The sequence below is a fragment of the Notolabrus celidotus genome, chromosome 16 (assembly GCF_009762535.1).
Source record: "Notolabrus celidotus isolate fNotCel1 chromosome 16, fNotCel1.pri, whole genome shotgun sequence".
In the NCBI taxonomy this organism is placed as follows: domain Eukaryota; kingdom Metazoa; phylum Chordata; class Actinopteri; order Labriformes; family Labridae; genus Notolabrus; species Notolabrus celidotus.
In genome coordinates this window covers 14,500,974-14,520,840 of record NC_048287.1, presented here as the reverse complement: position 1 = coordinate 14,520,840, position 19,867 = coordinate 14,500,974, and the positions used below count along the sequence as shown (strand labels likewise).

Genomic DNA, 19,867 nt, shown 5'->3' with positions numbered 1-19,867 from the left:
TATTCAAAAGAGGCAGCCCCCCTCCCCTTTTCACAGAAGCACAAGCACAATTAGATATACACCCCTCCCACTTATCCATCGTACGCCCCCCTCCACTCTGCATACGAGAGACAAACAGGGTTCTGTCTTTTGTTCGTTCATATAGTGAAAGGGACAAAGCTATTTTCTCAGTCCTCGGCCCTGCACGAGTCCAGTTTGACCTCTGTGGGTGACGATGCAGCTAAGACTTTCAAAAAAATGCAATTTTATAATCTAATACTTGATGTTCCCTCCCCTTCATGTAATATTTCTTAGTCCTGCCATGTAAAGCGGATAAATAATTTCAACATCCCAGCTTTGAAAGCTTATTTAATTTAGAAATCATCTTGGCAACCAAGAGGAGAAGCAACCAACTTACAGCAAAATTTTGTAAACATGCACATTGCCTTATGTCTGACAAGGCGGATCCATATGATAAATGAAGCCTTTTGTTGGCACTCCCAAATCTAGCTTTTTTTTGCCATGCTGCCACCATGTTCTGTGTTGGTTGGTCTTGAAATTTGGTCGCATCTTGCACTTTAAAGATATTCTTCTCTTTTATCTCAAATAAGCACACACAAGAATTATTTAACCATTAGCATTTCTCTCATTAAAGGATACATTTCAGATTATTGCATGTGCCGAAGGGAGTGAAGTACCACCTCATTAAGTCTCAGAAGTTAATGTCATGTGATATGAGGGGAAGGAGATGTTAACAAAACTAACTACAACCCCCGTAGATCAAAAATGAGAGCCCCTTTCACACATGTATTGCACCCGCAGAAGTTTCCTGGTTTTGCTCAGGTGGGATACATGTCCGAGCAAAAACAGATACATTTTTCTCCTTGATGTTACCCAGACTCTCTCCTGACAGCTTCCTTGTAAAATGTCAGCAAGAAGTCAGAGTGAGCCAATGTGTAAACACACCAGGTAAATGTCATGAAATTTTTTTAGTGGGCAAGGGGTTAATAATTTGTTCAATCAGCTGTTGTTTCTGTATTGTGTAAAAGTCTTCATACAAGATGTTGTGGTATAAATATAAATACAGTCACCAATACAAAACACTCCTCCTCCTCCTCCTCCTCCTCCTCCTCCTCCTCCTCCTCCACATGCTAACCAGCCCAGCCCAGCCCCATCCCGCCCACTTAAATCAAATACAGGCTAGTCTGAGTTGCTGTGAGGTGCACGTGTGAAAGCCAAGTTTCCGAAGACATCAGCGCCTGAAAGTCCAGATTTGTTTTTTGAATTATTGCCAAAATATCATGTATGAAAGAGACTCATTACAATATTTTAATAAGAGAGAGTCAACACAGGTTGTCCATCCTTTAGAGAGGATGGCATTATACCTTTTTCGTCAACATTGGTGAGCTGGTTAATGTTGACCTCATGACTAGAATATTTACCATTGGTTTTAAATGTTATTAGCAGCTGTCTTCTGATTGGCTATTGAAAGTACTGACTCAATCATCCAGAATTTAATTTCTAAATATCAAACATTTTGTATTTTCAGGATAGCGAGGATAGTCTGCAAAATGTTTGTGAGGTCTCGGACTGATCTTGTAAATTCTTGCATTACCAGAGAACCTGGGCGGGAAGTTTGTACCAGTCAAAGTTCCACCACTTACTTGAAGGGGTGAACCAGGTATACAGTACATAGGGGTAAAAGTCTTCTTTCTGAGTCATTGAAATTATAAGATGGATTATTATGACGCTTTTCTGAATGCTAAATGGTTTGAAAGAGATAAACTCTGAACACTTGGTTGATCCACTGTGCTTTCCATTGGGCCATCATTTTACCCAAATTCCATTGGTCCGCAGTCCAATTGGGATAGTGCCATGTACATGTGTTTTATGCTAATTTACAATTGTTACCACACTTACTCACTAAACCCAGATAAGAAACATGCTTGTCATTATACTTGCTAAATATCATCAGAATGACTTGTTGGTTTTAAAAAAAAATGAAATGTATTTATTGGCCTGAAATGTCAGTCATAGGCTGTAGCACAGTCACCTGCTTCTAGTTGGCTTGTAGTTTAATGACTAATGCTATAACACCATAATACTCTACCACCCAGGTCTAAACAACCACAGATGACAGATGGTGTTTTGTAGTGTAGCATGGTTTGACAGTGTCATGTTCTGGAAATAGAAATAGATATGTATGCAGGCTGTGTTTGTGAAAACTGGCCTACAACCACTCAACTGATGAGATGCATTCCCAGCACAGACGTGTGGATGTTAACCTTCTAGGAAGACAGAATGCTGGTGGTGCTAGCTCTGCTAATGTTAGCCACACTAGGTAAACCTGTTAATGTGCCCACTGTGATCCCATGTTAAGCAGTGTTAAATAGTGCTCAGTGACTGTTTTCTGAGTGTCTTCTTACCTTAAATCTATTAGTCCATATTTTTTGTTTAAATATCTAGGAAATGAGTTTCTTCAGAACATCCCTAATCCTCATGGTACCCCTGTATTTTTGAACATGTTGGCAGGTTGTTTTAAGAATGAAGCACAGTGCTGATGTGCCCTCATCCTCACAAACCTTGTACCGCGGCTGTGTCTCTGCTTCTCAAAGACATGCAAGTTTTTTTTCTTCATTAGAGATTATTTCCACATCCTTTCCCTTACTTGTAAAATCCTGACTGACCCAGTGCGAAGTGACTGCTTTGAGACACCCGAGGCTGAGGCAAGCCTGCCTTCCCGAAGGCACTGACCTACAGAAGAGAGAATCAGATCTCCTGTTCATTCAAGCAACCGTTTTTTATCCTTGACATTAGTACCTCTAGTCTAGTTTTTTTAGTCAGAAGTATTGTTTCTAGAATCAAAGTGGATCCAATCTTCTATTGAGCTTTTGATGTTTGGTCATCAAAGTATGTACGGTGCAGCAGATGCGACATTCAGAATAGATGTTTGATCCCGAGGCATCACGCATTTCTCAGCCAGTGTTCAGCTCCCCTTTTGTGGATCTCTCAGGGTTTCAAAATTTTAGTCTTGATCGCGAAAGAATCCCAAAAGCTTTTATCCTTCCTTCACTTGTTGAAGATTTCTTTTGCGAGCAGTGTTTATTCCCTCTCTGTGTTGAGCTGCACTCCATGAGTTTGACAGAAGAAGTCTTCTCCCTCTGCATGCAGTCTGTTGTGCCTGTCTCCTCTTGTTTTCCTCTCCTCCTCTCTACGTGAATGGCATTTATATCATCTTTTTAATGATACACTTTTCGTGCCTGTAGAGCAGCTGCATTTTCACCAGTAGAGACACGGTGATATCTTAATGGAATTAAGCAGATGTAATGAGTGGAGCCTCCATTAAATGGTCGCTGAGGTGGCACTGCAATCAGCCCTTTTAACGCTGCGTGCCGTGTGTTAGGGGATCAGAGAGACTGGTGTTTTGTCCATTAGATTCTGCTGCGCCATTGGTTGGATGCTGAGTAGCATAGATTTAAGCTCAGAGCCATAATCAATGTGATAGATGTTTGTCACTCTTCTCCTCTGTGGCAATGTTTTGTCACTCAAAGACTTGTACATTTTTGATAAGGTCCTTTACTACAAGTTTTAACCAGGATATTGTTTGCGACTGTGTTTGGATGGTTGTTGGTGTTTTTTTTCTATAATTTTTGACCAGTAGCAGATCAGAGCAGTGTTTGTTTGCCATCCCTGGTCTCAACCCACTACCATAAGACAAGTAGTTGGGTGATGGCCGATAGGTAGTTAGCCTGTCAGTGTGAACGGACTTTTGAATAATGCCACCCAGGCACAGGTGAGCCCTATGTACCAGAGCCTTTGTATGCGGCTACTGTTAACAAAAATACCCAAAAAAAGACACAAATCAACCACATAAAGGTGCAAAAAGACCACATACATGCTGGTGCAAATGTAATGCTGGAAATACCTCTGTTACCACCTAAGAAGCAGGATCAGGTAAAGACAAGCAAGCCAGCCAATGCAGTCATCCAATACAAGGATGAATCAGGCTTAAAAAAGTGATCTCGATTAATGATAAATTCAACATTTTTTGCTGCTCAAAAACAGTAGCTTCAATATTGCAAGCTGCACTGTTCTGAAAACTAGCAACAAATTGTGCCGGCAAATGGCAGCCAAGTAACAACCTCTGAAGTTAAAAAAAGGAGCCAATGCAGAAGTTAAAAAGCAAAGGCATCTCCATTAGGTTGCATGTTAAAATGAATTCTCTTTACAGCCTTATTAAAAAACTGTTTTAGGTATATGTTTATATGTCTTTTTTTACACAGTCTACAGGGGATGATTTTTTATAACCCTGTCTTTTAAGAGGCTAATAGATATACAAAAAAAGTGCACAACTGCTGGGTTGAAAGATAGATGGATGCATTGTGATTGTTTGCTCGGAGGCTAAAAGCCTGCCTAAGCCAAAGTTTTGTCAAGTCAGATTTTCCTTATTTTAGGGAACAGTCAGCATTAAGAAATCTTATTCATATGCATTCACTCACTGTCAACTGTGTCACTGGGAACAGTTTTGGATTCAAGTAAGGGACTCTAGTGGAGGAAAGGAATTGTGTTGTTAAATCTCTATTTACAGTTACAAATAGCAGTGCTACAGTTATAAGTTTCAAATCTGGCATTCATTTGTCACACCAAATACCAAGTTTCTAAACACACTTCTTCCTCAGCCTGATTTCGTCATGCTTGCAGATAAGAACTCCCTGCACATTTGGTGTTTACCAGGGATTTTCTTAGTACTTTTGCTGCATGCATTTTGGGTCTTAGGCAGCAATATTTCAAACCAATTCAGAGACCTATCTTGTACTTTAGTGAAGCATGAAAGAACATAGAGACAAAGTTGCTGATGCTTAAAAAGGAAATAACGAGCAACTGAGAAAATGCCAGCTAGCAGCCTCCAAGTGCTGCTGCTCAGGCTCGCCAGGCGTTAAGAGACGGTTATTCCTCTTGAACATTTGGGAGCTCATTTACCGTACGCATGACAGCAGACACTCTGAGCCTTTTGTCAGGATGTAACTGGTCTGTCCTCCCTGCTCTACATGACTGTTCAAATCCAACACAGCTGTACATGTAGTCATGAATTAAAAGTAAACATCATCATCCTTATCTGGAGTTTCACCGAGTACAGTCTTGGTCTTCACAAGCCCAAATGAGATGGCCACCAGCCAGTAACTTTGCTTCCTTCCTGACCATGTTTCTGACAGACAGGATTGCTCTACTTTAGGGCAGTCTGTCTTTCTGGATGATGATGCATGTTAAACAGCATTACTTGAATTTTGGAAGCAATACTGACATGGATTTTGGCAATGTCGTCTTTAAATAGAATTTAGGTCTTCAGAGCATTGCTTCAGCTTAGCCTCCTTTTAATGTAGTCTAGTGTGGCAGCGGAAGCCTTTTCAGCTAAGACACATGCAGACATAATAAGACACATCTCATAATAAAGAAGAACTGCTGCTGGAGGGCCTTTTTCCATAATATTAGCATTAGCCTTTGTATATCTCTTTGCTAAAATATTTAGTATTAAATTACTCTGCCCTGAATCCCAGTGATTTCCCACCGAGAGCTGAGGGAAACTGGCTGTCATCTTTCTAATTATGCAATCTGTAGCTGCTGGGTATAATGGTAGAGCAGAGGGGTTTGTTGGGAGACAGTTCAAACACTTTGCTACAGCAGATATTTAACAACTGACATTTTGGTTGGAGCAGGAGAAAAACAGTGGCTGAGCTCTGGCAGTTTGGGTATTTTGGCTAAGCTTCTTTTGAGGGGGGGGCAAAGTCTAAAATCTTGACTTACAACCAGACCAAGTGTAGAAACTTTGATGCAGATGATAATCCAGCAGTAAATTTTGGCAACATAAATTACACAGAAAACCAAACTGTCACCATGACTCCAGGGATTTTTCCTTCCTCTCTTATCTATGACAGCTACAATGACTCCATACTCTGGTGTCGGGTATGCGCGCATCTGTGCGTGCATGTAGCATAGTCACTCCATTATTAATGCAGTGGTGTTTTTGTTGGCTTGTTTCGGTGCCACCTGATCCTCCCTGGGGGATGCATTTTTAATGATCCAGGAAAGGCGAGACGTTCCCAGTGGTTTTTTGAGGTCGGGCAGTTGTGTTATAGACCATCATCTAACCCCATACCTGCACAATCTGGCCCCCTGCTTACGATATTGTCAGTGTGCTGCTGTTTTTGTTGCTAGAAAGAGCTGCAGAGTGACACAGTGTTCTCAGTGTTTGCTAAGCTGAAGATTCAGACTGCTGCACTATCACCATGTCCTTGTTTAGAGTGAGTCAGGAACATGATTTAGTCTAAATGCCAGAATTTAGATAAAACCCTTTGATGGATTACCATCCGTAAAACCAACTACTGCTTCTGCTTTCTCACATTTGTGCAAGAGCCGTGCCACAAACCGTAATTCCAGATCACAGTTCTGAAGCTGTGTAGAAATTTGAACTCTGGCTGCCAAGTCATTGTTGTTGCAGCATAATGAATTGCATAGCAATGCATGTGGGCATTAGAGCGTCAATACAGTAACAAGCAGCATGTTGTTGTGTTACTCTTGATCCTACTCACTGTATATGACCAAGATATGAAATAAAGCAGGGCATTGTCTGCAGCCATTCAGTCGCTGTTGTTTACTACGCCCTGCTCACTGTTAAAAGCTGGTCCCTTTCCCTCCCTCCTCCTCCCTCTCCCTCGCCCGCACTCTCTGTGTCTCTTGTCCTGCTGGCCTGTGGCTTGGTTTGTTTGTGGGAGTCATGGAACCCAGTGGTATTGTGGCATAAACAGTGGACTGAAGTGCATTCTTTTGGAGGTCAAAACAAGCGGGCTACCAAGAAGAAGCTGAAAAAATCTAAACACGTTTGCTCATTTTGAATAAAACATAATTTGGAAATCTTGGAAGTCCTTGTCTCTCTAGGATCTCCACTTGTCTGAGCAGTCACTGAGTCTGCTCTGTATTCAGAAGCTCCTTTTGAAGTTAAAAAAAGAAATGCTGACATGCAAGCTTGTGGCGTTTCCCCAAGATGTCAAAAGTCAGAGTCACTTCCTCAGACGAGGGCTGATGTGCGCCGAGATGACAGAAAGGTCGACCAGGCTGGAGTCGACTGTAAAACCCTGTACGTTCTCACTTATCTTTATAAAGAACCGCTAACTGACTGTTTCACCTTGTTGCACTTTTTTTTCGCACTTCAAAATCTTCCCCACTGTATATCTGTCAGTTTCGGTCTGTTCTTGCAAGACATGAAGTCATTCCCCTCATCAGCAACTTACTCATCCCGTCAGCATCCAGACACTTTCCTCCTCACACCTGTCAGTTCCTCGGCTCTGTGTTGTGTTATAAGTGTGTGAGTGGGTGGCCACAGGTAGATGTAATGGAATGCAAATGTGCTGAGCTGTCGCAGCACAGCAGACCATGTGTATCTGTGTGTGTGTGTGTGTGTGTGTGTGTGTGTGTGTGTGTGTGTGTGTGTGTGTGTGTGTGTGTGTGTGTGTGTGTGTGTGTGTGTGTGTGTGTGTGTGTGTGTGTGTGTGTCTTTGTGCCAGGCTGCTGTAGATAATCCACTGCAGGGTTCTCTGGGCTCGTGCCACGATTTCTCCTGGGTTTTCCTGCCTCTTTTTTCGCCCTGGGCAGTGTCCACTGTCTGGAAGGTGCAGGGCGGGCACAGCACTGGCACAGACACAGTGAAAGGCCCAGTTTAATACCATCAGAGAAGGTTGGCCGGGCATGGGCACCATGCCGTGACATCTTAGGCAGGGACTCAAACAACCCTGAAGCAATTATCCCTGGTTTCAAATGCTTCTCAGGATTTCTCTTTTTTTTCAGTTTCTTTTCTTTATTTCTCTCTTATTGCCTGTTTCGCACTTCAATAGCTTCCCTTAGCTTCTGCTGCTGCTATAACCCATGAATCATATGAGTCATTCCATTTCTCTCTTTTTGGAAGTTGCATCTCAAGCTCTGTGCACTGGATTCTTCCTTTTCATTTACCACTCCTCCATTTTAGCATCATCTTAAATGTTCTACATCCTTCTTGTGCCCCCTAATTTGTCTTTTTGGTCCCTGTCCATCATCTTCATCCTGCTATTCAAATGCCTTCTCCCCATCCTCTGGTCCTTGGCTCCCAATTCCTGTCTCCTCTCCTGAGGGTTTGTGGGTCCTTGGTTAAACCACACTTTGATTATCCTAAAGGGGAGCCTTCAGGCCAGTACAGAAACCATCCACACAGACAGACTGACAGACATTGACTGGCTGAGGGTCCGTTTTTTGGCAACATATGCAGTAAGATGATTTTTGATTCAGGACACCAGCTTGGCATGAACACTCATGCATCCAAGCAAAGACATGCCTTTCTCATGAAATTTCAAGGGAAGGAGAGAAAGAAGCACGAAGTACATTTTATGTTCCCTGTTAACTTTAAGACAACTGCATATTACACAAAATAACGCATAATGAAAATTGTGATAGCACGTTAAGAGGGTTTCGTATATTCAGTGTCTGTGACCCACAAGGAAAACATGGAGGAAAATAAATTAGACAACACTGCAAACGTCTGAAGTCTGGGTAAATTCCGAGCAGCAAGAGATTTGTCCTGCTGATTTTTTACACTTAGCAATGTTAATGCTTTAATTTAGGTTAAATAGCCTACCAAATATGATCTAAGTTTTAACACCTTTGCACTGAAATACTTGATCCAATAGTTCCTCAGAGGTCCACTTTTATTTTTACTTCATGAGCACATTTTAGAGCTTTAACTTCTTCATTTTGACTTCTTTTAAGCAAAAAATAAGCTCTTCCTACTTTTATCATTGTTTTTTTACACAGATAACTTTTCCTCTACTTGAATATAGACTGTGTGTTCTTCTGCCAAAGCATGTTATGAATCGACACCCTAGTCATTTAATCAGAAATTTAAATGTAGACTAACTGACTAAATTATGTCCAATGCGTTTGGTGAGTGTGGCTAACGTTAGCTGAGCTAGCACCACCATCCCCCTGTTCTCCTTTCAGGTTAACATCCACATGCCTGTGCTGGATGCACATTGCTCAGGTCGAGTGCCAGTGTAGATACAACATAAAAAATGACTGCCAAACTGAGCTGCAGAACCAGATTCTGTCTGTCATGTGTGCTTGTTTACATCCGTGTAATAGAGCATTTTAGCATAATGGCAGTAGTCTTTGAATCTAGCTACAGCCCTGGCTGCGCTACAGCTTGGACACAACATATGACCAGCATCAATAATAAAAATGTTCCAATTTTTTTGTTACCGACCTCTGCTGATTATTGAGGGTGATGGCTTTTAATTGTTTAGTGGACTAAGCCTGCACATCCCTACTGCTCCCTTTTAAACTTTTCTCCGGCTACATTTACGTTCACAAAAAGTCTACAAGCATATTGTTTTCACTTAAATACCTGAAGTGAATTTCCGGCACACATACTTAAGCACCCATATATACATAGAAAGCAAAAAGCACTTATACTTAGCGAGAGAGCTCAGCTTTAATGAAGTTACAGGCTGATGGCATCTGCAGTGCCGGCAGCTGCTGCAGCATCCGCAGATGACAGTGAAACCCCATTTCAGAGAAGTCAGACCAAACTCCTCCTGCGAGGCCTGGAGATCAGATAACAACTCTGACAATCTGTGGAGGCACAAGCAGAACTGCTGTCTGCTCTTCAGCTCCAGTAACTCTATTGAAAGGGGTTTGATTACTGTCAAAACACAAAAATTTGTATGTGTATGTGGGTTTGGTGTCAGGGGTATTGATCAGTGAGTTGAATGGTTGAAAGATATGTGGAGGAAGAGGAGAGATATTGCTTGAAAAAGAAAGCTAGGAATGACACAATGAGAGGGAGTGGGAAGTCATTATCTGAGTTTGAAGTGTATGTGTGTCAGATCTCAGAGAAGGAGGTGATCCTGGTGTTTACTGTACACGTGTGTATGTGTGCGTGGGCGCATCAGAAGTGATGTTACACCAAAACTGTTTCTGTATGATAATGAGGACATTTTCTGGCTCCCACATCATCAAAATGAAGTTATGATTCTCTTTATATATTGTCATTATGGAAGGCATTTACAGATCACATATATTGAGATTTTCTTTATTGAAACAGGGGAACAGGAGGTACTCTGGACGCAGCAAGAATCCCCCCTTGTTAATACTCTGTTAATGTTTTCAAATGTGTCCAGCCATCTGAAAATAAGGTGCTTTCATATTAATATAAACATAAAACTCTGACTTTTTGTTTGTGCAAGCTTTTTTATATCCAGCATGTTTCGTTATGCTTGAAAGAAGGCAGGCCCAGTAGAAGAATATTTTTACATGCAAATGGGTTGTGTTACATTAATCCTATGAAAGCCTCACCAGTTCAAATCCAGAAGGAAACTACACATACTCTGGTCAGTTTAAGAGGTTGTTCTTGTGAGCAAGGATGGATTTTTTTTGTAGGAAGGCATCCTTAACAGCCTTAGCCCACATTACAAGACAAAAGTTTTGTTTCTGTTTGTCATCTTGATGTGATGAGAATAGATATTTCAGAAAGTTCTAATGGTCAATATGGGTGAAAATGTCTGACACTGCTGTTTCCAGGGATCACTTCAATAGATTTATGTGGGCCAAAATATTGATATGTGTCACATATTTCTTGATGGAGCTGTCGGCATTTGTTTAGTCTCTTGAGTCCATCCCCAATAGACAATGTTTGATTCTGTCTTCAGTGTCAAGTTTTGAAATGTTTTTGGTGACTCTTGTTCAAGCAAAAAAACAAAAATCAAAGCTGTCTTAGAGCAACTGGGACTTGGGAAGACCCAAACTTAACAGCAATGTTAGCTCTGTGAGACTGTGCTTGATGGTGCTTCAATCGATCTCCACTTTGACTAGCATGCTGACATCAACAATGCTGCCATGTTAGTATAATTATTGCCAAGTGGATGTCCATGTTTTGTTGACTAAATGATTAAATGTTGCTACCTTAGTTAATTTATATCAGAGTTACAGGTCGGTTAAACTATTTATTAATTTTTTATTTTTTTCGTAGGCCTGAAATGCTGGTTATATGTTGTATAAGCTGCAGCACAGCCACTCACCACAAGCTGGGGCTATAGCACTGGTTAATGGCTATCCATAATGCTTAAATTTTCTACTACCTGGATGTAAACAAGCACAGATAACAGATGCTATCTTGTAGCCCGTCATGGTTTGGCAGTACTTTGATGTGGACTATGGAGATCAAATTTTATGTAGGCTGTCTGTGATAAGACTGGCATATAGCCACTCAATGCCAAAATACTCCCACAGTGCGTCCTGAAATCATACACATTTAAAGCCTGTGTCTGTGCTGTAGGGATCTGCAGGTGGTGCCAAGGTATTGACGCCCAGCCTCGTTTAGTAACTTTAATAAGCATTTAACTTAGCAACAAAACGCTGATGATCCAGCTTTAAGTTATACAAGTTGTGTGACTCTTGTGTTTGTGGTCATAACACAATGCAACAGTTTTTTGTCGATGGCGTTATATCATTTTTATAGCATAAACGAACAAATTTAAATTTAATTTGTTCAATAAATCAGCATGATAAGACCTTACTGTAATCACATAAATCATATTTCAGAAAATGTATCGGATGTAAATATGATTCTAAAGTTAGACCTATGTCCTATCTGTTAACATGGAGGAGCTACAGATGTTTTGGCTTGACTTTTGGGAATGGTCATGTTGTCCTTCTTTTGATACAGTCAATGGTTTACCAGTAAATAGTATAGGTAATGGGTCACTGTATGTATATGTATATGTATGTATGTATGTACATAATGTCTGTGTGGTTAGCAGTAGCTCTAAATGTCTGCTGCACAGCTGTAAGACCAGTGGTTAGCAGCTGCAGGACTGGTCTTTTACTCAGATCCCTGTGGTAAACATGCAGAAGGCAGCAGAGCCTGAATACTGCCAAGGTTAAACACAGATTCACACATTACTGCGCCATCTCACAACCCTGTCCTTTTTACCTTATATCTCCTGTTATGTGCTTTTTGGCAGAGCGAAATCCAATTATTGTCTGAGTACAAAAGGAAATCACACACCCTATCTAAGTGAGGAAATATGAAAAATTTGGTGCACTTATTGGAATACAACAAAAGACAGAATCAGTTTGTAGTCCGCACAGGTGATTTATTAATTTCTGAAAGGATTGGTCATTTGGAAGTGTGTTCTTTCTTAGGGTGGCTGAATATTTTCCAAATTGACTAAACATGGCCTTTCCTCTCGGGAAAACCAGGCAGTGTTCAGACAATCAGATGATATAAATGGGTAATTCCCTTTTTAGAGCCAGACAGGTTTCTTTATCTTGTGGGTAAATGTTTTCTATTTGACGCTGCAGTCCATCCCTCTATTTCTCTTTCACTCTCCTGTTGCCTTCCTATTCTTATTTCCCCTGTGCGCACTCTTTCATTTATCTTACTCCCTCGCCCGGTCACCGTTGCTCTCTTGTCCATCCCTTTCTTTTCTCAGTTCATCTGTCTGTCAGATTTTTTAAGAACTCCCTCTCCTGCCCTTTCCTTATCTATCTCCATCACTGCGCCTCTTCACTGCTTGCTTCCCTCACAGATCCACCCTCATCTGTCCTCATCTCTCTTCATGACCTCTCTCTCCTTTTCGCTCTCTCTCAAGTGACTGGCCACATGCTAATGTGTTTGTAGATAGCTCACAGTGACAGAGAGAGGCCATTAGAGAGGGTACTGACTGCCAACAGTAGCATCGCGTCCAGGACATCCAGGACAGTGTTAGCAATCGTCAGCAGTGTGTGTTTGAGCATTTGTATCATTTTGTGTGGGTGTCCTTTAATGATAACTAAGTGTTAGTGTGTCCCTTTTTTTACTATGCAAAACATTAAGTTCTCATTTATAGGATATGTGGGTGTGTGCATGTGCCCCAGTGTGTGTGTGTGTGTGTGTGTGTGTGTGTGTGTGTGTGTGTGTGTGTGTGTGTGTGTGTGTGTGTGTGTGTGTGTGTGTGTGTGTGTGTGTGTGTGTGTGTGTGTGTGTGTGTGTATATGTATGTGTCTGTGTGTTAGTGTGTGTATGCATGCTAGCGTTAGTAATGCAGGGCTGTTGATCACACTGAATGATTGATGACAGCTAGGTCATGGATAAAGCTCACACAGACTCACAGAGGGAAGAACATAAACCGACCCTGGCGGCATCACGCCACATCTATGAGCCCAAGCTGCGTGTACAACCAGCGCACTGTCTCTGAAACAGAGACATCTATTTATTTATTCACCATAGTTAGCCATGCCTTTGTCATTTGTTCTAACCTTTGTAAGAGGTTAACACAAAATTCCATGACACACCTACTGCAGCATGACAAATGTGCAACTAAAAGAACTCTGACTCATATTTTAATGCATTTTTTTAATGTTTTGAACTTGTTTTCCCTTTTTTCATGACCTTACTCGTCTGAGATCTCGTTCACTGTCTGCACAAAACATGCAAACATGACAAACATAAAACTGGCTGTAGGCATTAATCAATACATGTGATGTGACATGACTCCTATTGATCTCTTCGTAGAGCATATTTCCTCTTTTTACCCTGTTCAGAGAGGTCAGAGTGCCGAGATAGACAGCAACACTGCAGCAAGCTATGAAGTGTCACTAATGTGATTAAATCTGTGGGAATGAGTTATTTGCATCCCCTGTGTACTGAGTATTTCCCTTATTTACTCTGGATGGCAGTAAGAGTTGCATGCTGTGTGCGACTTTAGTGATTGACGTCAACAAGCTAAAGGTGTGATATCCTACAGAAAAATCCTTGCATGTAGCAGACAAAACCAGATGGAGATTGTCACTCACATTTCAATAATAGCAGCTGCTGTCAGTGTGGGTGCAGACACCTGCAATATCACCTTTATCCCCATCCAGGCATGTGGGTTTGCAGGCATCCTCATCCATGCATATTCACCCTTTAAACACCAGTGCACCCCTTCATTCAGCAGTAGCAGCCAGCCTTCTGCAGAAAGCTGCTGCAAAGACGTGACAACGTCATGCTAGTTCAAGTGTGCCCTCCACCCCCACCCCATCTCCTCTTCCTTTCGGTTGCAGACAGCAATGAGAGCGCTTGGCAGGGATGAGATGTGAAGTGACGGTCGACTCTAGCTGTGGAGGAGAGGTTGCTACAAGGACCACACAGCTTAGATGAGGAGAGAGTCCTCTCTTTGCCCCTATTGCCACATGATGTTTCTCTACAGTCTCCTGCTGGTTTATGGGCTTATTTGTGGTTGCAGTTGTGTATTTATTTTTCACAGTGTTGTTGGATTTATCTTGTAAATAATGCATTGGCTGGGAGCACAGTAGCTCTAATTAGCATCCATTCATATGCATAAACCTCTAAAGTAGAATAACTCCACCTGCAGATCAACAACTGTTATCATTAGAGAATAGAAGTGTCCAATTATATTTGTATGACTTGTAATTGTAGAGAAGTGTGGTATTGGAAACAGTTTTTTTTTCTAAGCAAAGGCATCAGATACCATGTAATCAAATTTAACTAAAGTCGAAGAACCATTGTGCTGATTTGTTAAACCATTCCTCCTTAAAATGTGATCTAACTTCTATGTTTGATTTTATAATTCAACTTTGGCTAACTATTTCTTCCTCCTCTTTAGGTGTTCAACACCTACTCCAACGAAGACTACGACCGGCGTAATGAAGAGGTGGATCCAGTCGCCTCCTCCGCAGAGTACGAGCTGGAGAAGCGGGTGGAGAAATTGGAGCTGTTCCCTGTGGAGTTGGAGAAAGGTGGGAAATAAAATCCTAGAACATGGAGGTGGATGCTTTCAGTTACTTGTTATACCCAGTAGACAGAAGCACCCACATGTGGGATGTCACTTTTTTTTCTAATTAAAGGTGTGATATTTCTATTTGTCTTCTCTCGGTCTAGCTTTTTCATTTCCCTCTGTCAGTATTTCTGCCTGTTTTTCCTCGTGATTTACAGTTTTGAATCCTGCCTTGTCATCAATGATAGGGCTGTCTCATTCTCTAAACCATGACATTTTCTACTACTTCTAAGCATCCTATTTCAAATCTTCTCAAATCACATTAAGCCCACTGCAGTGTACTGTTTGTACTAAATCCCCAGCTGGAGCTACAAAGAGCTGATATTTCATCTCCTTCACTTGTCTTTTTCCAGTTGAGGTTTTCCTGTGTAGAACTCCAATGTTGCCTAAAATAGAATGACTGTCAATGGTAGGATTTCACCATCCACTACATGTTATGTAACTCAAACCAGTCATGAATAATGAATGTTGGATAGAGATAGAGGAATGCTACACTGGAAGGGATCTTCCCATATATATGAATGCCATCATGCCTGAGTAAATATCTCCCCTTCCTCTTCTTCATTAATAAATCAATTGTTTGAGTGTGTTCATCCATTTACTTTTTCATGTATCCCTCAGCAAAACTGACTTATCTGAACCAGGAGCCATTTGGGGTTTGATCCAAGTGCATTGGAAAGTTAAGAAATGTAGGGTTTTTTGGGGGAAATCTGCCCAGTAATGCTATTAATCTACTGTATATGGTCTGTATGTTTGCAGATGAGGATGGCCTGGGGATCAGCATAATTGGGATGGGTGTTGGTGCTGACGCAGGACTGGAGAAACTGGGCATCTTTGTCAAGACTGTCATCGAGGGAGGAGCTGCAGAGAGAGACAGCAGGTGAGAGCTGCTCTCCTTTACATCTTATTTAACACAGAGGCTATTTTCCTCTGATGTCACACTAAGGGTGGGAAGCTCAGATGCTGTTATGCTCTAATCCCACTGATTTATGCAAGGTTTACAAACCGTGTTACCATCAGGGAATCTGCAATTTGTTGTCTTTTCATTGCTTCTAGATTAATCAGCAGCTGAAAAGACAATAATATGTCATGAAAACCTTAAGGTACATTTGGCCATACATCAAGGGAACACAACAACAGTTACAATTAAATTAAATCAAAATATAATGGGCAGCTAATCCTGAAGCAAATTTTTCAGTAACATACTCATACACTCCTGTCAAGATTTTCTTTGACAGCTGGCAGTTTCAAATCCTGGTAGTTTTAGCATTAGCTGATGTCTAGTGCTAGCTAACAAGGTCTCAGTTATGTTGTTTTTGCTTAAAATGTTGTGAACTGTACCCTCAAGGTCCCTGGGGATAGTATTTTCAGCTGCTGGTCTATTGGGAAGTGGTGAAATGATGACCATTTGTAGCTTCCCCTTCCTGTCTGTACTTTTTAAAAATCCTGTGACACAGCAATATGACATAAACCATTTTGATCTTCTAGATTGAGTGTGTCAAGAGAAAATTGCTGCTGTGTTAATATGTTGAATAGGGTATTACAATTGTTACTGAGCGGGTGGAGTTAAGCAGAAAAAAAGCCAGGAAAGCTCACCATGTGCTGGAGAAAAAAATGATGCACTTATCACATTTAGTACAAAAATACATACAGCAATTAATCAGCAATTTAGTTTCCACTTTCCAAACATCACCTTCTCTCCCACACACACAAACACACAATACACAGTAACTCTCTGTCCCTGTCAGATTTAGCAGCGGGGCTTCGGATTAAATCCGCTGAGAGAGGCACAGTCTGGGACATGAAGCCCCACACAGCACTGTGCTGTGTCGAGGTGTGTGTGCTGAGTGTGTATTGTGTGACAAAGATATTACATATATGGTGTTATGTCTCTGAATATTCTGTAAACTTTGCAAAGTTTTGACGTAGAAAATGAGAGATGCTTTATATTCACAGCATGTCTCTTGCTATGTCCCTGGATGATGTATGTGTGTGTGTGTGTGTGTGTGTGTGTGTGTGTGTGTGTGTGTGTGTGTGTGTGTGTGTGTGTGATGAAGTAACTATGTTTGTGTTGTGTGTCTTTGTGTATTATATTATAAGCTTGAACAGCGCCGAGTAAGCACTCAGTCAGGGGTAGAGAAGGAGATGACAGCTTCCCAGCAGGCAAGCTGTGTTGTTCTGCCTCTAAACCACCAGCTTTTTCCTATTACTGAATGTGTGATGCTCAGGTTCCCCATAAACAGATTAAATAATAGACACTTCTATTCACTGCAGCACGACTGTATGAGGTACTGTCAGTTCCATGTCCACACTGAGAACACTAGTGCCCCAGGTTGTTTGTGGTAGGTGTGTTTCCCTTCCAGGATATTTTTTTTCCTTTGTGTAGCAGCCAGAAACACATGAGTGAGAGATTAGTTAAAGTGTAGAGAGCTGAGAGCCAGGGTAGAGGAGTATATCAAGAGAGGAAAAGAAACAGCTTGTTCAGAAGTGACAAAGGTTGATCTTTTTCTAAGATGACAGTCGCACTGACTCTGAAACATGCTATTTCCTTCTGGGAGTATGAAAAGTTGAAAAGATTAGAGGGAAGCTGTGCTAAAGCTTGAGTTCAGCTCATTTCTGAGCCTGAAGTTTGAACTTTCTTTGCAGTTATTTAAACTTAACAAAGTTTGAACTGGTTCTCAATATTTCCTGATCAAGTGTCTCTGTGTCATTGATTAATGTATTACTCATGAGAGACTCAAGTATTGCTTTGTTACTGCTTTCAATCAGACTTACAATGGAGACTTGGTCCATTGTAGGTTTCATTTGTTTTGTGCTAGTTTCCAGAAGATGTGAACATGGTAAAAATACATCTCAACTTATCTCTCAATGTTTGTGTTGTCATTGTGAGGTAATCAGCCTGTGGCCCTTAGCATTTATCTTAAAGCTCCCTGTGTTGAACACAACCCATACAGCCTCACAGTGCTGCATGACGGCACACTCTTACTGTGTTTTCTATCTTGGTGTGCATATTTTATACAATGTATTTAAGAAGCAAATCAATAAGGGCTCTAACATGATTTCTTTAGCCTTGGAGTCAGCCACAAGTGGACACTGGAGGAACTACGTTTTTTTAGCCTCCTTTTTAACTCCGGAGGCTGCAGCTTGGTGATAGCCCTCTCTTTCTGCCCTTATTTTTTCTATACACTGTTGGCTGTCCAACAATCAGCAAATGCAAAATTAAACAAAATAATAGAAAACAGTACCACACGCTTGTGTACAAACATATTTGTGCTTTATAACCCCAATCTGAAGTGATACTTCAAATTTATGTTAATCAAATAATCTATGTGTCAAAGGGAAAGGTTGGCATTGAAAGAGTATGCAATTTTTAAAAGTGAGAAAAATACTGCCGGGATGGTGAGAGTAATCCCAAATATTTGAGTTCTCCAGCAGTGTTTTAGTCCCCTTGTTGATCCCAAATATCTTCTCTATTCAGACGTTCTGTGAAAACAGTCCCTTAACATTTCAGTCAGTTTCAACTTTGATCCCATTTGCTGCCGACCTTCTTCCTCTTAGCAGATCAAGAAATGGAGGAGAAAACCATGCTCTTAACAGTTTTCAAAAATGTTTTGGTGGTGTAGGCTAAATGCAGTGTTTAAATGTTAAATTACACAATAAGTGCCCACAGTACTCTAGAGGATGGAAACAGATCATTCGTTTTTTTAATGAATCTGCAGCTCTGCCTATGCCTCTGTGATAGATTTCACAATAAGCCTTGATCACAACATGAGAGAAATAAACTGAGGACTCCAGGAATAAACGCTGGATCAATTGTGCTCAATTCATTTTCGAAGTGCTATCACACACACGCACGCACACGCACACACACGCTTACACACACACGCTCAGGGGAAGAGTCAGAATGGCGAGAATGTAATTTCCTTCCATCATTATCCTTTCTTTCTCTTTTGCTGAGTCGAGCTTAATGGTCTGGTGCATCCAAGTACACACACACACACACACGGGACACACACACACACGGGACACACACACACACACACACACACACACACACACACAAACACACCCTTGGACTCGCAGGCAGACAGATAAATGAGCTTGGCTGTGGCTCACTGTATTGTCTGGAGCAGATGACCCTAGGTGTTCGTGGGTTGGGATGAGATGTTATTATGAGGGTATGAGTTGGGGTCGTGTACGTATGTTATTGTCTTAATGTTGGAGCTGTTATGTTCATTAGTTGTCAGTTTATTTTGAGCCTTGTTTTTTATGTGGCCTTAACTCTGCAGCTGGAGAGCCAGATTGAGTATTTCAATGCTATAAAGGCTGGTGCCAGACAGACAACCAGCTCACTCCTTGTCATACACTAAGATTGATCTGTCCCTGTATGTCTGCATGGCAGCTCTGGTTGATGTGGTGTCATGGTGAAATTGAATCCTGATAAGCAGCTGCTGTATGTTGTCACAGATAAAAAAAGAAGCTAAAATAACTTTAATTTCAGCAGTTATGGATGAATCAATTAGGAACATTGATTTTTGCCCTCTGCTGATGCAACTTTTCAGTCAGAAAATGTTAAGCTAAATGTTTGTGTGTAGTGGTTTTGGAGAGGTTATCTCAGCCACTCAGACACTTATATTAATCTCTCTCTAGTTTTTCAAGTTATTCTAAGTGCTCTTTAAATAACAACTATCCCTAAAATATGCTGAAACCACATCCTTGTTTTTTAATATAATTTATGAAAATTGCCACCTTCAATGCCGTGCAAGTCCATTATGCAAATCAAGAAAAATTGAGTTAAGAGGCTTTTCATCAGTCAGAGAGAACTCAGCACTCAGATCCCACAATTCATTGACATTTGTTGCAATTATTATAGTCACATCTCAAAGTATTTGGAAATTTTGATTAATTCAGAGAAAGATTTAGAAATTAAAGCAATTATGCTGCATTTTAAGTGAATTAAAGCTAATTTTTTACTTTCCCAAAAGACATTCCCCTTAGTAAATTAGTTGTTCTGGTTTAATTGGACCATTTAATTAAATGAAAAGTGTGAT

At 41.0% G+C, this 19,867-nt stretch overlaps 1 protein-coding gene across 2 annotated transcripts in view; it reads left to right on the top strand.

Moving 5' to 3' along the window:
- The window catches only part of ppp1r9a (protein phosphatase 1, regulatory subunit 9A), a 54,936-nt gene that overhangs the window by 4,748 nt on the left and 30,321 nt on the right, over nt 1-19,867 (top strand). For both annotated transcript variants that reach the window (XM_034704135.1, XM_034704136.1), the window contains 2 exons: nt 14,646-14,778; nt 15,576-15,696. In XM_034704135.1, the coding sequence (XP_034560026.1) occupies nt 14,646-14,778; nt 15,576-15,696 (254 nt within the window). The remainder of the gene's footprint in view (nt 1-14,645; nt 14,779-15,575; nt 15,697-19,867) is intronic.